This window comes from Coregonus clupeaformis, unplaced genomic scaffold (genome assembly GCF_020615455.1).
Source record: "Coregonus clupeaformis isolate EN_2021a unplaced genomic scaffold, ASM2061545v1 scaf0359, whole genome shotgun sequence".
In the NCBI taxonomy this organism is placed as follows: Eukaryota; Metazoa; Chordata; class Actinopteri; order Salmoniformes; family Salmonidae; genus Coregonus; species Coregonus clupeaformis.
The window spans coordinates 219,304-238,721 of record NW_025533814.1 but is presented as its reverse complement, the minus strand read 5'-3'; the positions used below and the strand labels follow the sequence as shown (position 1 = coordinate 238,721).

Here is a 19,418-nt window from a genome sequence, read left to right as displayed (position 1 = left end):
GAGGCCCCAAAACATCAAATTGAAGAACATCAAAATTAGCTGGATAGTGTATTTTAGTGCTGTGCTGGAACAAAATCCTGCCCTGCACAGACGCTACTAGGATTTTTCTAGAGCCAGGGATTGTTAGGGAGGATGTAGACATTGAAATTATGCAAACAAACTACATATTTATTTACCTTCATAAATGTATACAGAAGAATTAGCTTTAATTGTAGCTTATTTAATTCAATACACCATTATAAGACCACCTCTCTCTCTCTCTCTCTCTCTCTCTCTCTCTCTCTCTCTCTCTCTCGCTTGCTTTCGCTCTCTCTCGCTCTCGCTCGCTCGCTCTCTTTTTCTGCAGTCAGGTGAGTTCAGAATAAATGTTTTTTTTATTACACCAAGTTTTGTCCAATAAAAACCTAATCTCATTTATAGAATTGAGAATGAATCCCCAGAATGTCAGAGCAGATGGCTAAACTGTTTATACAGTTACAAATGATACCAAATAGTTCCAACTCTGTAAAGGGGCGTAAGGCTGCGTGGGTGGTGGGTAGGGTAGGGTGGGGTTGTGTGGGTAGGGTGGGGTTGGGGTGTCTGCAGGATAGGGTTGGATGTGGTTTGGGTTAGGGTTATGGTTGAACTGGGCCGTAGACATTAAATTAAGGTTAGGGTTGTGGGTGAGGGTGAGGGTTAGGGTTGTGGTTGTGGTTCAGGTTAGGGTTGTGGTTCAGGTTAGGGTTAGGGTTGTGGTTCAGGTTAGGGTTAGGGTTCAGGCTAGGGTTAGATTGAAACGGGTTACATTATAACCTGTAATGGTTACACTGTTCAGATTAGGTGTTTTCCATGCAAAAGTGACATCAGTAATAACAATTTATAAGGCAGATAGTCCTAATCATAAGAAAGCCTTTTGACAGTTTACTCAGTAAACATTGCTTTTCTCTGCAGGATCTAGAAGAAAGTGATCAAGTACTCGGGATATGCCTGATTGTCATGGAAAACGACAAACATAGATGGTCCTGATGGGTTGTCTGTCACGCTGTTGTAGAGTTCAACAGTTGTAGTGCTTTTAGTTGGAGGCACTTTCATCCCATGTCGTCCTGCTGTGAAATCTCCAGTTAGAACCCGAAATAGGTACATACAGTTGAAGTCGAAAGTTTATATACACTTAGTGTGCTGCCATCTTGTTAGAAGGTAACAGATGTATTTTATTATAGTGATTAAGAGTGACTTTCATTGTGTTCCATGGTGTTTAGCGCCCCCTAGTGGAGCTTTCTGGTACTTAGAATTATGTACAAAAACCCGGAAGTAAAGTTGTTATTATGCACGCAGACAAGCAGCTAGAAACAACGCTACTGTACAGTTCTTTCAGTGCAACTATTTCTTGTTACGCTTCAGCCTCGGAAAATATTTGTTTGTAAGTTCAATTCAAGCATATTGCAAGTGATGATAATATTGTTATTGACAGAATTGCTTACTTATCAATGTTAATTGGTTACATTTACTCACGCAAATTGCATTGACTTTCATGGATGCCGTTAGCTGTATTAGTTTGCTCGTACGTCATGTAAAAGAAGTGTAAAACATACTATAGTTTGTTACTGTTTCTAGTGTAATATGCTTTGTTATTGTACAGAGGTGTTTGTACATTATTAGAGTAATGAAAGGAGTTGGCTAGTTGTTACTCATAGAGTAATTATCTATTTGGTTTGTCGTCATGCCAGATATATGGTAACTTGGCACTTGCTTTGTATTTATGCAACTTCAACTTGAAATGTATAATGTACAGCTACAGTATGTCAATGTGAATTGAATACTAAAGTATATTATTTTCTGTATTTGCAGTTTCACAACATAAACGTTTTTCAATACATTCGTTCAAGAAAAGTCACGCCTTGGAAGTTTTATTGAAGACTCAGTTGTTAGCTATCTGTCTAGTTTTGCACGGGAACGCAATTCCAGGGCAGAATAGTGAAAAAACATCGTCACGGCGGGCTCAAGCACAAGAATAATCGCACGTGGTGGTTATGATTCTACGTTCATTAGCCAACAAAGCCTCTGATCCTAGGGATGACCAGCAGTCTACGATGCAGCAACCAGAGGCAAGTGTTCGACAGAAAGAGGAAGAGGAGCGAGTAAGAGAGATGGAGGAGCCTCTTCAGCACATTGAGACCAAGTCTCAGTCTACAAGATCAAGGTCATCAAAACAGTCAAGCAGATCCTCAACGGCGAGTTATGCAGCCATCAAAGCACGTGCCAAGGCGGACGCAGCGCGTGCTAGAGTCTCCCCTATGCTGAAAAGGAAGCTTCTATGATGAAACAAAAAGCGGAACTGGATGCAAGTTTATATGTTCTCCAAGTTGAGAGAACAGCTGCTGCTGCGTTGGCTGAAGCTGTAGCCTTTGAAGAAGCTGTAGAGTCTGAACGCAGAGAGCTCCACAGAGAACTCAACACAGGGACACAGCCCTTAAGTCCAGTCCAACGTACTTGTGAGTATGTGCAACAACATGCTAGGCCCTACTTTGCTGAAATGCCATTTGAAGTAGAGACACAAGAGCTTAGTGTTGACCCAGCTACAGGCCACAATCCAGAAAGTAGCAAACAACGGAGCATGAGCAGAGACTCTCCGTACAAAAGAAATGAAAAGCAGCATGGTGGAAAGGGAAAACAAACCCACTTCCAGTCACCGACACAAGGCTTCCCTGAGTCACAAGTGGCACCAGAACTCACCAAGTACCTCCTGCGCCGTGAGATGGTGAGTTCCGGACTCCTGAAGTTTGATGATCGTCCTGAAAATTATTGGGCATGGAAAGCATCTTTTCTCAATGCGACCAGAGACTTGAATCTATCAGCCAGGGAAGCGTTAGATCTAATTACCAAGTGGCTAGGGGCAGAGTCGTCTGAGCAAGCAAAGAGAATTAGATCTGTCTATATTCTCAATGCAACAGCAGGGCTTAACATGGTCTGGCAACGACTAGAAGAGTGCTATGGTACATCCGAAGTGATCGAGAATGCACTGTTGAAGAAAATTGATGAATTTCCAAAACTGTCTAACAAAGACAATCACAAACTAAGAGAACTGGGTGACATTCTTCTCGAACTGGAGTGTGCTAAAGAAGAAGGGTACCTTCCAGGCCTCGCTTATCTGGACACATCTCGTGGGGTAAACCCTATAGTAGAGAAACTTCCATTCAGTTTACAAGAGAAATGGATAGCACAGGGATCCAAATACAAGGAGGACTATCGGGTAGCATTCCCACCATTCTCGTTTTTCTCGAGATTCATCAGGAACCAGGCGAAAATTAGAAACGACCCCCAGCTTCACCCTCTACACCTCAACTACCCAGGTGTCTGTGAAAAGTGAGAAACCTGTCAGGTACAGCAGCAGGACACCTGTGACTGTACACAAAACAGATGTGTCATCTGAGCCCTCTGACCACCAAACCAAACCCAGTAAGACAAAGGTTGAAAGCCCTGACCATCACTGTCCAATACATAACAAGCCTCATCCTCTTAAAAAGTGTCGCGGATTTAGATACAAAACCCTAGATGAGCGCAAATCATATCTCAAAGAGAATGGCATTTGTTTCCGATGTTGTGGGTCAACTCAGCACAGAGCTAAAGACTGTAAGGTGTCAATCAAGTGCTCCGAGTGTGACAGCGACAGACATCTTGCTGCTTTGCATCCAGGTCCAGCTCCTTCAACGATAGACACCGCTACAGCAGAGAAAGAGCATGGCGGGGGAGCAAGGTGAAGATGCTCTTCTATCAGTCACCTCAAAGTGTACCGAGATCTGTGGTGAGGCAGCCAATCCAAGATCATGTTCAAAAATATGCCTAGTCAAAGCTTATCCAGCTGGGAAAAGAGAGAAAGCTGTCAAAATGTATGCAGTGCTTGATGAACAGAGCAACAAATCTCTGGCCAAGACAGAGTTTTTCAATCTCTTCAACATCAATGACAACTCTGCTCCATACACCATGAAGACCTGTTCTGGGGTAACAGAGACTTCAGGCAGGAGAGCCGTCAACTTCATGGTGGAGTCTATAGACGGACACAAGCAGCTCACTCTCCCTACTCTGATAGAGTGTGACATGATGCCAGACGATAGAATGGAGATTCCCTCCCCAGACATTGCGCATCATCATCCCCATCTGCAACCAGTGGCGGACAAAATTCCAGCTGTGGACCCAGACGCTCCCATCCTCCTGCTCTTAGGACGAGACATCTTAAGGGTACACAAGGTACGAGAACAAATCAATGGGCCCCACGACACTCCTTATGCACAGCGACTCGACCTCGGGTGGGTCATCGTGGGGGAAGTTTGTCTGGGAACGGCTCACCCGACCAGCCAGTGTTAACGTGTTCAGGACAAACATACTTCAAAATGGTCGCACGTCCTATCTGAGCCCTTGCCCTGACATCATCCAGGTGAAAGAGAACTACAGCAGCGTAGCTCAGCAACACATTTCTCTCTCTACAGGGCACTCGAGAGATCCAAGCACAACTGTGAACACAGACAGCCTGGGATGTTCCGTGTTCAACAAAACACAAGACGATGATAAACCAGCACCATCTGTGGAAGACAAAGCTTTCTTGGACATTATGGACAAACAGGTTTTCCAGGATGATGGAAACAACTGGGTGGCTCCACTACCCTTTTCGCCCCACTAGACGTTGTCTTCCTAATAACAGGGAGCAGGCCATGAAGCGTCTCACATCACTTCGTAGGACTTTAGACAAAAAGCCTGACATGAAACTTCAATTTATTGACTTCATGCAAAAGATGCTGGATAACGACCAAGCTGAACATTCTCCGACACTAGAGGGAGAAAAAGAACGCTGGTATCTGCCAATATTTGGTGTTTACCATCCACAAAAGCCTGAACAAATAAGAGTGGTGTTTGACTCCAGCGCTGAGTGTCAAGGCGTGTCACTGAACGACGTCCTGCTCAGGGGTCCAGACTTAAACAACACACTCTTGGGCGTCTTAATGCGCTTCCGCAAGGATGGCATTGCACTAACGACAGATGTGCAACAAATGTTTTACTGTTTTGGTGTACGTGAGGATCACAGAGATTACTTAAGGTTTCTCTGGTATGAAGACAACAACCCAGATAGAAACATAACTGAGTACAGGATGAAAGTCCATGTATTTGGGAACAGCCCCTCACCAGCCGTAGCCATCTACTGCATGAGACGAGCAGCTCTACATGGTGAGAAGGAATACGGGTCAGAACCCAAGCAGTTTGTAGTGAGGAACTTTTATGTCGATGATGGGCTGATATCAGTAGCTACTCCAGAAGAAGCTATCAACATTATGAGAAAAACACAAGCAATGTTAGCGGAGTCCAACATGAAACTACACAAGATTGCATCCAATAGCAAAACAGTTATGGAAGCCTTCCCCATGGAGGACCGTGCCAAGGACTTAAAAGACTTGGAACTCGGAGTAGATCCTCTCCCTTTTCAACGGAGCCTAGGACTTTCCTGGAACCTGGAAACAGACAGCTTCACATTCCAGGTGTCCCACAATGAGAAGCCTTTTACACGGAGAGGCATCCTGTCCACAGTGAATAGTCTTTATGACCCCCTTGGGTTTGTGGCTCCAATAACAATGCAAGGGAAAGCCTTAATCAGAGAACTTGTCAGCTTCCTGCTTCCCCTGTTTGTCTCCTGGCCTCTAGAGGTCAGCTGTGTTCCCCTTTGCCTTAGTTTTTCCTCATGTGTCCTAATTAGCTTATCTATGTCACCTGTGCCTTGTTTCCCCTTGAGTATTTTAGCTGTGTGTTTTCCCCTTGTTTCTCACTTGGTTATTGCGTCCTGTCTATGTGTCTCCTGCTTTGTCCCACCGTATCAGTCCTAGTAAGTTATTCGAAGTTATCTTTTGTTTGTTTTTCTCCCCTCGGGGAGTTGTTTTGTTTTGCCTCCTGTTTTGAACATTAAATCTACTTACCTGGAGTTTTGCCTGGGGTGTTTCATTTGGGTCCTACAACATCTCCTCTGTGGCAAGGGGTAGTACCCCCAGCTCTACACATTTGAGACCGGAGTTCTAGCCCGGCTTGTGACAGAATAACCAAGACAATCATGGACCCAGAAACACTCAGTTCCCAGGACCTGTTGGCGGTGATCATTCGACATGAGGCTTCTTTCCAGCGCCATGAAGCCGTTCTCAGCCGACAAGAGGAGCTGATGGCTAGACATTCTCAACTCCTGGCCGAAATGATGAGTTCCCTTCACCAGCTCTTTGAACGCCTCCTTGGTTCTCCCCCTTCCCCCGGTCACCTCCCAGTGACGACAGGCCTTCTCGGTTGGCGGAGCCCCGACTACCACCTCCCAAGCCCTTTTCTGGGGATCCAAGCTCTTGTCAGGGTTTCCTCACCCAATGCTCCCTCACCTTCGAGCTCCAACCCTCAAGTTTTCCCACAGACCGTTCCAAGATTGCCTACCTCATTACCCTTCTTTCAGACAAGGCGCTCGCCTGGGCCTCTGCGGTGTGGCAGTCCCAGGAGGCCTGTTGTGACTCCCACGCTGCATTTGTAGAAGAGTTCAAGCGGGTGTTCGATCATCCTGTCAGTGGGCGGGAGGCTTCCAAGCGCCTACTGTCTCTCCGTCAGGGCCCCCGAAGCACGGCAGATTTTGCCATTGAGTTCCGAACCATAGCAGCAAGGAGCGGATGGAATGATGAAGCGCTGAGGGTCTGCTTTCAGGGAGGGTTATCTGAGCCCCTTCAAGATGAGTTAGCCACCCGTGAACCAGCTGAAGATCTCGAGTCCCTCATAGCCTTGGCCATCCGCCTGGACAATCGTCTAAGAGAGCGGAGAACGGCTCGCCGTCAGGTGTCTCAGTCCCAAGTTCCTCTGAGCAGCTCTGTTTCTCCTGTTTGGACTCCGTCATTCAGAGCTGCCCCGGCTCCTGAACTGCCCCAGGATTCCCGGAGAGCATGCAGTTAGGCCGTTCCAGGCTTTCTTCCAACGAAAGGGAACGTCGCATGAGGGTGCGTCGGTGCCTCTACTGCGGGGGTTGCCGGCCACTTCCGCTCCACTTGCCCCGAGCTGTCGGGGAAACGCCTGTCCCCGCCCAGCTACAGGAGGGTTGTGATGGGGAAAATTAGAGCTCCTCCTACTAACGCGGTCCTAGCTATTCCAGCCACTCTGTCCTGGGAGGGCCACCAGCATCGGGTCCAGGCTATGATCGATTCCGGTGCCGCAGGTGATTTTATGGATGTAACCTTGGCTAAGGAACTTAAGATCCCTACCCAACTACTTCCTCAACCCCAGCCAGTTACAGCCTTAGATGGCAGACCTCTGGAACCAGGAAAAGTTACTGAGGCGACTCAGTCCCTGCGACTTACCATCTCTCAACACCAGCAGGAGGAGACCTTCTATCTCATTGACTCTCCCGAGTATCCTATTATCCTGGGTCACCCTTGGCTATGCAGACATAATCCCCAGATCGACTGGCCTACTGGCACCATTCTTAGCTGGGGTCCCACTTGCCAACTCACCTGCATGCTTCAGAGTTCCTCAGCCCCTAGTACCCAGTTTCAAGAGTCTGTTGACGTCTCCCGAGTCCCCAGTGTTTACCATCGGTTCAAAGCAGTGTTCAGCAAGGCCCGGGCTACTGCCTTACCGCCTCATCGCACTTATGACTGTGCCATTGATCTACTCCTGGGTGCTGCCCTCCCTAGAGGTCGGATCTTTTCCTTGTCCTCCCCGAGCACGCAGCTATGGACACCTACATTAAGGAGTCCTTGGCAGCCGGCCTCATCTATGCCTCTACTTCCCGGCTGGGGCGGGCTTCTTTTGTTGAAAAGAAAGACGGGGTCTGAGGCCTTGTATTGATTACCGGGACTCAACAAGATCACGGTTCGGAATCGATACCCTCTTCCTCTCATGGCCACTGCTTTTGAGCTGCTTCAAGGGGCTTCCATTTTTTACTAAGCTGGATCTCCGCAATGCTTACCATCTCGTGCGGATCCGGCCAGAGACGAATGGAAGACGGCGTTCAACACGCCCACGGGACACTATGAATATCGGGTGATGCCGTTCGGGCTCACCAATGCCCCCGCAGTATTCCAAGCCCTGATTAATGATGTTCTCCGGGATATGCTTAATCTGTTCGTCTTCGTGTACCTGGACGATATCCTCATCTTCTCGAGGTCACTGAAGGAGCATGAGGGGCATGTTAGCCGGGTTCTCCAGAGGCTCCTTGACAATCACCTCTACGTTAAGCCTGAGAAGTGTGAATTTCATGTTTCTCAGACTCAGTTTCTCGGGTTTATTGTCACTCCCGGGCACCTAGAGATGGATCCCAAGAAGGTCAAGGCGGTCCACGATTGGCCCACACCTGCCACGGTCAAGGAGGTTCAACGGTTCATTGGCTTTTCTAACTTCTATCGGAAGTTCATTAAGAATTTCAGCTCGGTGGTAGCCCCCTTGACGACGCTTACCAAGGGAGGAGGGACCAAGATTCACTGGGGTCCGGAAGCAGCAGGGGCCTTCGAGGATCTCAAGCGCCGCTTCACTTCTGCTCCGATTCTGGTGACCCCTGACCCAGAGAGACCTTTCGTGGTGGAGGTGGACGCCTCAGAGGTGGGGGTGGGAGCCGTCCTGTCTCAGAGGGGTGCGGATGGGAGATTACACCCTTGTGCCTTCATGTCTCGCCGCCTGTCTGAGGCCGAGCGCAACTACCACGTGGGGGATCTAGAGTTGCTTGCGGTTAAACTGGCCTTGGAAGAGTGGCGCCATTGGCTTGAGGGGGCTCAGCACCCTTTCCAGGTTCTCACAGACCACAAGAACCTGGAATATCTCCAACAGGCTAAGCGGATGAACCCTCGGCAAGCACGATGGTCCCTTTTCTTTAATCGATTCCAGTTCATCCTGACTTACCGACCTGGCACCAAGAACGTCAAGCCGGATGCTCTGTCTCGAGTCTATTCTCCCGAGGTACAAGAGAAGCCCTTGGCATCGATTATTCCGAGGTCTAGGATCGTCGCACCTCTTCAGTGGGAACTAGAAAGAGGGGTGCGAAGCTCTTGCCCATGAGCCCGATCCAGGCGGTGGTCCTGCCGGTCGCCTGTACGTTCCTCTCTCGGTTCGGGCCCGCGTCTTGCAGTGGGGTCATGAGTCGCCCTTGACATGCCATCCTGGCAGTGCTCGCACACTGGAGTTCCTCCGACGGCGGTTTTGGTGGCCGTCCATCAAGAAGGACGTGCAGGTCTATGTTGAGGCCTGCCCTGTGTGCAACCAGGGAAAGTCGACACGCCAGCGACCCCAGGGACTGCTCCATCCCTTACCTGTTCCTCGTAGGCCATGGTCACACCTTTCGCTGGACTTTGTTACGGGACTTCCTCTATCCCAGGGCAACACCGTCATCCTTGTGGTGGTAGACCGTTTCTCTAAGGCTGCCCGGTTTATTCCCCTGCCCAAGCTGCCCTCGGCTAAGGAGACTCGGAGCTCCTCATGAACCATGTCTTCCGGATATTTGGCATTCCCCTGGACGTGGTCTCTGACCGAGGTCCCCATTCTCGTCCCGGTTTTGGGGGGCCTTCTGCAGGCTTATTGGGGCCACAGCCAGCCTATCGTCAGGATTCCATCCAGAGTCTAATGGCCAAACGGAACGGATTAATCAGGATCTGGAGACCACCCTGCGGTGTATGGCGGCCAGTAATCCCACGTCTTGGGCCACCTATATCATTTGGGCTGAATATGCCCACAACACCCTCCAGTCCTCAGCCACCGGATTGTCCCCCTTCGAATGCCAGTTCGGTTACAACCCTCCCTTTGTTTCCAGAGGAAGAGGCGCAAGTTGGTGTTCCCTCGGCCCAGCGCTTTGTCCAACGCTGTAGGCGGACCTGGAAGAAGGCCAGGTGTACCCTCCTTCGGACCTCCCAGAGATACCAAAGTCAGGCTAATCGCCACCGCCGGACGGCCCTAGTTTCCGAGCTGGTCAGAGAGTTTGGTTGGCCACTAAGAACTTGCCCCTCCGGGTCGAATCCAAGAAGCTTTCCCAGAGATACATCGGCCCTTTCCGCATTTCTAGAAAGGTTAACCCTGTGTCGTATCGTTTAGTTCTGCCTCGCTCCCTTAGAGTTAACCCCACTTTCCATGTTTCACTCCTTAAACCTGTCTTGTCTTCTCCTTTTGCCCCCCACACAGACCCCCGCCACCTCCCAGGATCATAGACGGCCAGCCAGCCTACACAGTCCGCCGGATACTGGACTCCCGGAGGGTCCAGAACTCTCTGCAGTATCTGGTGGACTGGGAGGGCTACGGGCCAGAGGAGCGCTCCTGGGTTCCGGCCAGGGACATCCTGGACCCAGGGTTGATCCGAGATTTTCGCACCCTGGGGCCAGGGTGTTCTGGAAGGAACGTCAGGAGTCGTTCCTAGAGGAGGGGGGTCCTGTCAGCTTCCTGCTTCCCCTGTTTGTCTCCTGGCCTCTAGAGGTCAGCTGTGTTCCCCCTTTGCCTTAGTTTTTCCTCATGTGTCCTAATTAGCTTATCTATGTCACCTGTGCCTTGTTTCCCCTTGAGTATTTTAGCTGTGTGTTTTCCCCCTTGTTTCTCACTTGGTTATTGCGTCCTGTCTATGTGTCTCCTGCTTTGTCCCACCGTATCAGTCCTAGTAAGTTATTCGAAGTTATCTTTTGTTTGTTTTTCTCCCCTCGGGGAGTTGTTTTGTTTTGCCTCCTGTTTTGAACATTAAATCTACTTACCTGGAGTTTTGCCTGGGGTGTTTCATTTGGGTCCTACAACATCTCCTCTGTGGCAAGGGGTAGTACCCCCAGCTCTACACATTTGAGACCGGAGTTCTAGCCCGGCTTGTGACAGAACTCTCTTCTGATCAGAGTGAGTGGGATGCCCCCCTTCCCACAGAAAAAGAAGAGGAATGGAAAATGTGGAAGGAATCTTTGATGGAGTTGGAACATCTGTATATTCAGCGGCCATACATCCCAGTCTCCTTGTCTACCACTCAAAGAAGAGAGCTGCACATCTTCTCGGATGCCTCTACAGTAGCCATAGGAGCGGTAGCCTATCTGAGAGTTATTGACTCGGAAGGTCAATGCCATGTTGGATTTGTCATGGGGAAATCTAAATTGGCCCCTCGACCGGCCCACACTATCCCACGCCTAGAACTGTGTGCGGCTGTGCTAGCTGTTGAGATGTATGAACTGATCAGAGACGAAATAGACATTGATGTAAATGCAGCCAAGTTCTACACAGACAGTAAGATAGTTCTCGAGTTACATCCACAATGTCACCAAAAGATTTTATGTGTATGTTGCCAATAGGGTAACTCGTATCAGGAAGTCTACCAATCCAGACCAGTGGTGTTACGTAAACACTGACAGCAATCCAGCAGACCATGCAACCAGGCCCCATACGAGCCGCACTCTTAAAGCACACCAGTTGGTTCTCAGGTCCCCCTTTTCTGGCTCAAGCAAACTCAAGTGAGTCTGAGACCATCAATTTTGACCTTGTAGAGCCTGACGCAGACGCAGAGATTCGGCCAGACGTCACTGCCTTCGTCACTAAGGTTTCTGGAGCTCAATTCGGCTCTCATCGCTTTGAGAGGTTCTCGAACTGGAAAGCTCTCAATCGAGCCACAGCACGACTCATTCATGTTGCCAGATCCTTTCACAAAAGTGCGGACGACAACAACTGCAGAGGCTGGCATCAGTGTAAAAAACCATGCAGTACAAGTGAGTTGTCACAAGCCAAAACAGCAATCATTCACTGTGTGCAACATGAAGCCTTCAAAGAGGAATTCAAATGCCTTGAGAAAGGAAAAGAGTTACCAAAAACAAAGTACACTCAAAAAGCTGAACCCAGTGATTGATGAGGATGGGTTGCTGAGGGTGGGAGGCCGATTATCCTCTGCCGACCTGTCACAAGACGAAAAACATCCTCTCATCATCCCACGGACGCATCATGTCGCCACTCTGCTGGTAAGACATTATCACGAGCAAGTGGCTCACCAGGGCCGTCATTTTTCAGATGGAGCTATTCGAGCAGCAGGCTTCTGGATTATTGGGAGCAAACATCTGGTCTCTGGTATCATCCACAAGTGTGTCACCTGCCGTAAGGTTAGAGGAAAGTCAGTTGACCAAAAGATGGCGGACTTACCTGCAGACAGACTCACATCAGAGCCACCATTCACCAGTGTTGGACTTGATGTGTTTGGACCATGGAATGTCATAACTCGTCGCACTAGAGGTGGTAGTGCAGACTCCAAAGCGCTGGGCGGTACTCTTTACATGTATGTCTACTAGAGCAGTCCATATTGAGCTCATCGAATCCATGTCCACATCCAGCTTCATCAACGCGCTGAGGCGTTTTTTTCTCTATCCGCGGTCCAGCAAAAGTGCTACGATCTGATCGAGGTACAAACTTTATAGGTGCCTGCAGGGAACTGGGAATCGACACAAATGACTCAGAGTTGACTAAATACCTCTCAGACAAGGGATGTACTTGGATATTTAATCCCCCCACACTCGTCTCATATGGGTGGTTCTTGGGAGAGACTCATTGGGGTTGCCAGACGTATCCTTGATGCTATGCTGTTTCAGACGGGGCTCCACTCGTCTCACACATGAGGTCTTGAGCACTCTTATGTCTGAAGTTATGGCAATAATCAATGCGAGACCCCTAGTGTCAGTGTCAACCGATCCTGACATGCCTGCCATTCTTACACCCTCAATGTTACTGACACAAAAGACCAACGCTACCTCAGCCCCTTCTGGATATTTCCACATGAACGATCTTCATGGAAAACAGTGGAAGCAAGTCCAGTGTCTCGCTGACACTTTTTGGAAAAGGTGGAGACAGGAGTACCTGACAACACTGCAGAGACGCAGAAAATGGACAGCAGAAAAGCCAAATGTGAAAGTGGAGATGTTGTCTTATTGAAAGACAGTCAGACGCACAGAAATGACTGGCCAGTCGGACTTGTGGTCAAAACCTTTCCCAGTACTGACGAAAAGGTCAGGAAAGTAGAACTAAAGGTTGTCAAGCAAGGGATTGCTAAGGTGTTTCTGAGACCAATCTCAGAGATTGTTGTTCTTCTTTCTGAAGCATCCTAGAGACAAAATATTTGATTTCATAGTGGCACAATCTCATTATACCAGGCGGGAGTGTGCTGCCATCTCTGTTAGAAGGTAACAGATGTATTTTATTATAGTGATTAAGAGTGACTTTCATTGTGTTCCATGGTGTTTAGCGCCCCTAGTGGAGCTTTCTGGTACTTAGAATTATGTACAAAAACCCGGAAGTAAAGTTGTTATTATGCACGCAGACAAGCAGCTAGAAACAACGCTACTGTACAGTTCTTTCAGTGCAACTATTTCTTGTTACGCTTCAGCCTCGGAAAATATTTGTTTGTAAGTTCAATTCAAGCATATTGCAAGTGATGATAATATTGTTATTGACAGAATTGCTTACTTATCAATGTTAATTGGTTACATTTACTCACGCAAATTGCATTGACTTTCATGGATGCCGTTAGCTGTATTAGTTTGCTTGTGCGTCATGTAAAAGAAGTGTAAAACATACTATAGTTTGTTACTGTTTCTAGTGTAATATGCTTTGTTATTGTACAGAGGTGTTTGTACATTATTAGAGTAATGAAAGGAGTTGGCTAGTTGTTACTCATAGAGTAATTATCTATTTGGTTTGTCGTCATGCCAGATATATGGTAACTTGGCACTTGCTTTGTATTTATGCAACTTCAACTTGAAATGTATAATGTACAGCTACAGTATGTCAATGTGAATTGAATACTAAAGTATATTATTTTCTGTATTTGCAGTTTCACAACATAAACGTTTTCAATACATTCGTTCAAGAAAAGTCACGCCTTGGAAGTTTTATTGAAGACTCAGTTGTTAGCTATCTGTCTAGTTTTGCACGGGAACGCAATTCCAGGGCAGAATACTTAGGTTGGAGTCATTAAAACTTGTTTTTCAACCACTCCACAAATTTCTTCTTAACAAACTATAGTTTTGGCAAGTCGGTTAGGAAATCTACTTTGTGCATGACACAAGTAATTTTTCCAACAATTGTTTACAGACAGATTATTTCACTTCTAATTCACTGTATCACAATTGCAGTGGGTCAGAAGTTTACATACACTAAGTTGACTGTGCCTTTAAACAGCTTGGAAAATTCCTGAAAAATTATGTCATGGCTTTAGAAGCTTCTCATAGGCTAATTGACATCATTTGAGTCAATTGGAGGTGTACCTGTGGATGTATTTCAAGGCCTACCTTCAAACTCATTGCCTCTTTGCTTGACATCATGGGAAAATCAAAAGAAATATGCCAAGACCTCAGAATTTTTTTTGTAGACCTCCACAAGTCTGATTCATCCTTGGGAGCAATTTCCAAACGCCTGAAGGTACCACGTTCTTCTGTACAAACAATAGTACGCAAGTATAAACACCATGGGACCACGCAGCCGTCATACTGCTCAGGAAGGAGAAGCGTTCTGCCTCCTAGAGATGAACATACTTTGGTGCGAAAAGTGCAAATCAATCCCAGAACAACAGCAAAGGACCTTGTGATGATCCTGGAGGAAACAGGTACAAAAGTATCTATATCCACAGTAAAACGAGTCCTATATCGACATGACCTGAAAGGCCGCTCAGCAAGGAAGAAGCAACTGCTCCAAAACCGCCATAAAAAAGCCAGACTACGGTTTGCAACTGCACATGGGGACAAAGATCGTACTTTTTGTAGAAATGTCCTCTGATCTGATTAAACAAAAATAGAACTGTTTGGCCATAATGGAGGCTTGCAAGCCAAAGAACACCAACCCAAGCGTGAAGCACGGGGGTGGCAGCATCATGCTGTGGGGGTGCTTTGCTGCAGGAGGTACTGGTGCACTTCACAAAATAGATGGCATCATGAGGAAAGAAAATTATGTCGATATATTGAAGCGACATCTCAAGACATCAGTCAGGAAGTTAAAGCTTGGTCGCAAATGGGTCTTCCAAATGGACAACGACCCCAAGCATACTTCCAAAGTTGTGGAAAAATGGCGTAAGGACAACAAAGTCAAGGTATTGGAGTGGCCATTACAAAGCCCTGACCTCAATCCTATAGAATATTTGTGGGCAGAAGTGAAAAAGCGTGTGCAAGCAAGGAGGCCTACAAACCTGATTCAGTTAAACCAGCTTTGTCAGGAGTAATGGCCAAAATTCACCCAACTTATTGTGGGAAGCTTGTGGAAGGCTACCCAAAACGTTTCTCCCAAGTTAAACAATTTAAAGGCAATGCTACCAAATACTAATTGAGTGTATGTAAACTTCTGACCCACTAGGAATGTGATGAAAGAAAAAAAGCTTAAATAAATCATTCTCTCTACTATTATTCTGACATTTCACATTCTTAAAATGAAGTGGTGATCCTAACCACTTAATTTTTACTAGGATTAAATGTCAGGAATTGTGAAAAACTGAGTTTAAATGTATTTTGCTAAGGTGTATGTAAACTTCAGACTGAGTAGCTGGCACCAACAGCAAAGTATGTTCCATTTCCATATGCTGCAGCTGAAAAAATTATACATTGCTTAGGTTTTAGACTATTGCAGAGACAAGACTGAGTAAATATTGCCTATATATTGATCTGCCCAAAGTAGTGCCACTGCCTAGGCTGGCAGTTCTCAACCTGGCATCAACCTGACTCCTTGGGAGAATTGGGCCTTTGGGCCTTGGGTGTGAAAGCAGAGGAGATGTTGATGGTCTGATGTAACTGCCCTAAAACCAAGGGTACTTTACAGATAGTTGGTCTGTCTCTGTCCGTCTGTCTATCTAGTGAGTATAGTGAAGCAGTAGTGAAGGAACAGATGATCACTGTGTTGATGGTATGAAAAAAAAAGATGTAAATGTAAATGACAAGCACAGGCTAAGTATACGATTTCTTAAAATCAAGAAAAACGGAATATTACATAACTTTTTACCAATAACCATAGGAGTTGGCAGGACAGGACAAACATATTTGGGACCAGACAATTTATTTTTTTTTTTTTTTTTTTTTGTCATTTAGCAGACGCTCTTATCCAGAGCGACTTACAGTTAGTGAGTGCATACATAATTTTTTATTTTTCATACCCCCCGTGGGAATCGAACCCACAACCCTGGCGTTGCAAACACCATGCTCTACCAACTGAGCTACATCCCTGCCGACCATTCCCTCCCCTACCATGGACGACGCTGGGCCAATTGTGTGCCGCCCCATGGAACATACGTATCTATCTTACCGTTTTTCCCAGCGTAGCTCCGATTGAAGCCATGGTTGTTAATGTGATCGATGGTTGTGTGGCACGTTCCATGGAAGAGCCTCTTCTCATTCTTCTGGTGACCGTTCCTGAGCTCCATGTCCAGCTTCTTGATCTGGAGAGTCCTCCACAGGGTTGGGTTCTGGATCCTCTCAATCTGAGAACACACAAAACACACTAACGGGCTAGCTAGACCAACACTAATCTAAGTACACTTTTCACACTATGGGTTCTGGATCCTCTCAATCTGAAATAAATTGAGGGAAAATACTTTATAGGAGTCATTAATAGAATCTAAAATGTATCCTGAATACCTTCCATACATCTTAGATTATTATTGTGGGCTGAAAAAGATCCAGACAAACAAATATCTGGCTAGCTGACCCCTAGCTGACCCCTAGCTGAGCTGAGGTGCCTCATCATTATTTCAAGTGCTTAACTAAATACTAACACACAAAGCCTCTAATAAACAAACCATTTAAAATGGCTGATCTCAAATCAAATTCAAATCAAATTTGATTTATAAAGCCCTTTTTACATCAGCAGATGTCACAAAGTGCTATACAGAAACCCAGCCTAAAACCCCAAACAGCAAGCAATGCAGATGTAGAAGCACGGTGGCTAGGAAAAACTCCCTAGAAAGGCAGGAACCTAGTCAGAAACCTAGAGACCAACAGCTGAGTCTAAACTAATCAGCCCATTAGACACACACCCATGCAGAGAACGTCCAGAACATCCGAAGACATAAAAATAACTACAATGGGAAGTATATTTTTTGGAAAAACAGGTAGCCTACCTTTATAACGTTGTTGGGGCAGGTGGCTCGGAACAGGTTTAAGACTTCATTGTGCTCTGGGCTTCCTGTCTGGATGAGGCAGGACAGGCAGGAGGTTTTGGTTGGCACGGCGTCCCAATGCTGAGGGAGACTCTCAATGGGTTGACCTAGAGCAAACACGGTTATTACTAAGATGGTGAACAGTTAGCATTTCCCCATAAGAAACCATGTCACACTTAGCCATCATGCTAACACTAGCTGGGATATGATAGTCAAGCAATCAATCAAACACATTTTATTTATAAAGCCCTTTTTACATCAGCAGATGTCACAAAGTGCTATACAGAAACCCAGCCTAAAACCCCAAACAACAAGCAATGCAGATGTAGAAGCATGGTGGCTAGGGAAAACTCCCTAGTTGCTAACAGACTTCCGGCTAATGGACATGTTGAACTTGAACTTGGCTTATCCCCTTGTTAACTAAGGTTAAAATAACAAATTAACTCTGTTTTGAGTACCTGCTAACTGGTCGATGCATCTGCTTTTGAGTCTGTTTCTACAGGTGTTGGTAGCAGCCCCGTCAGGCAGGGTGACCTTGTGCATTTGCCCCCGGACAGAGACCTCCACGCGGGGCTGCTTCCTCTCCAGCGCCTGCTGCAGATGGATGTTAAGGATGTGGCGGAAGCTCTGGGACTGCCCCCCTGGCTGCCATGGAAGCTCTGGTACTGCCCCCCTGGCTGCCATGGAAGCTCTGGTACTGCCCCCCTGGCTGCCATGGAAGCTCTGGTACTGCCCCCCTGGCTGCCATGGAAGCTCTGGTACTGCCCCCCTGGCTGCCATGGAAGCTCTGGAACTGCCCCCCCTGGCTGCCATGGAAGCTCTGGTACTGCCCCCCTGGCTGCCATGGAAGCTCTGGTACCGCCCCCCTGGCTGCCATGGAAGCTCTGGAACTGCCCCCCTGGCTGCCGTGGAAGCTCTGGTACTGCCCCCCTGGCTGCTGCTGATACTGCCAATCCACCATGTTGCTGGCCACTTTAATATTCCTGTCTGGATCTTTTAGGGTCAGGTCCTTGATCAGACGATTTACTTGACCCACTCTGGAAGAAATGTGGAAGACAGCCGGATCCACTTCCCGGGCCTCGATGACAAAGTCCTCATTCTTTTGTGGCTTGTTAGCGATGCCCCAGTTGAACAATGCTGTGTGAACATGGGACACAAAACATTGTGTTTATGAAATAAATATATTTCTATATTCTAATAGGGTATTCTATAGAATGTCATATAGAATCAGTCTCTCCCTCTTACCGTGAGGTTTTACGTATGTAGGCTTTTTGCAGGTGATCAGATATTCAGGTAGAGCCTGGTGACCATTGAAGATGACCCAGATGTCTCTGCCTCCTTTCACACTATGATACAGGGTGAGTGGGTCTCTGGCAAAGGGAGGTGGCACAATGAGACCTGGACAGCCAACAGTTGACATGCCAGTCAGCACCTGTGCCTCAATGAAGTACAGGTACTCCTCGTCAGGTGAGCCCTTCCACAGTCTCTCTGCCCCATGCCGCAGCCACTGAAGTAGATCCCCTCTCCAAGCTTTGGCTCTGTGGATGAAACATATTATTCCACTATTGTAATACAATGTAAGAGAAAGTGGAATCTATTGCAACATAAAACCGTTTTGTGATGGTTGTGTGTTATTTTAGCTACACACCAGGAATAGGTATGTGCTTTGATTGAAAACGACTTGTGAAAGTTGCCAACCTGCATATTATGATTTCGGTAGTTCCACGGATAGAGTAAATGTTGGCTAGTGTAACTATTAATTTCACCTCATTTTAACATTGTCATAAAAAGCACATGCTCAACTTCATAAAAAACATGTTTTCCCAACTCAAGGTTTTTAAATAATAAAATAACTAAAGTGCCATTAAAGTAACATGGTTGAGGTTAAATAAATCTTAAATAAATCTTAAATCAGCCATAAATCCCCTTGTGATATGGGGGAATGGAAGCTTGTTGTGTGCAACAGGGAGGGGCAATTGAATGCAAGCTTCACAAAATAATGTCTAGCTTGTCTGTCTATGGGTAACAGGATTGACGTGTTATGCTCGACGCGCACATTTTTACACCACAAAACACCAGAAAATTGCCAAAAAGAATAGGACCAGCTCACTTGGTTGACTGTTAGATGTTCAATGTTTATTTTGAGAAAATAAACATTTTTCTAAAGGAATAGTTTCACCATATTAAAACGAGAGTTCAGTTCACGTAACAGGGTTGACCTTAAAATGAGGGACAGGTGTAAGTGAATCACTAATCACATGAAATAAATTAGAATCTTCAGAAATGACTGTTAAAGCAAGAATATACAGTAACTAGGGCTTTACAA

The 19,418-nt window shown here is 46.7% G+C and overlaps 1 protein-coding gene across 1 annotated transcript; it reads right to left on the bottom strand.

Moving 5' to 3' along the window:
• Positions 1–933: 933 nt before the first annotated feature.
• On the bottom strand, positions 934–17,905 carry LOC121570342 (protein mono-ADP-ribosyltransferase PARP15-like). Its single transcript, XM_045215049.1, has 5 exons — positions 17,551–17,905; positions 17,054–17,235; positions 16,240–16,414; positions 15,480–15,529; positions 934–1,116 (listed from the first exon to the last, which is right to left on the bottom strand). Exons 1-5 carry the CDS (start codon positions 17,903–17,905, stop codon positions 934–936), a joined length of 945 nt encoding a protein of 314 aa, XP_045070984.1.
• Between the last annotated feature and the right edge of the window lie 1,513 nt (positions 17,906–19,418).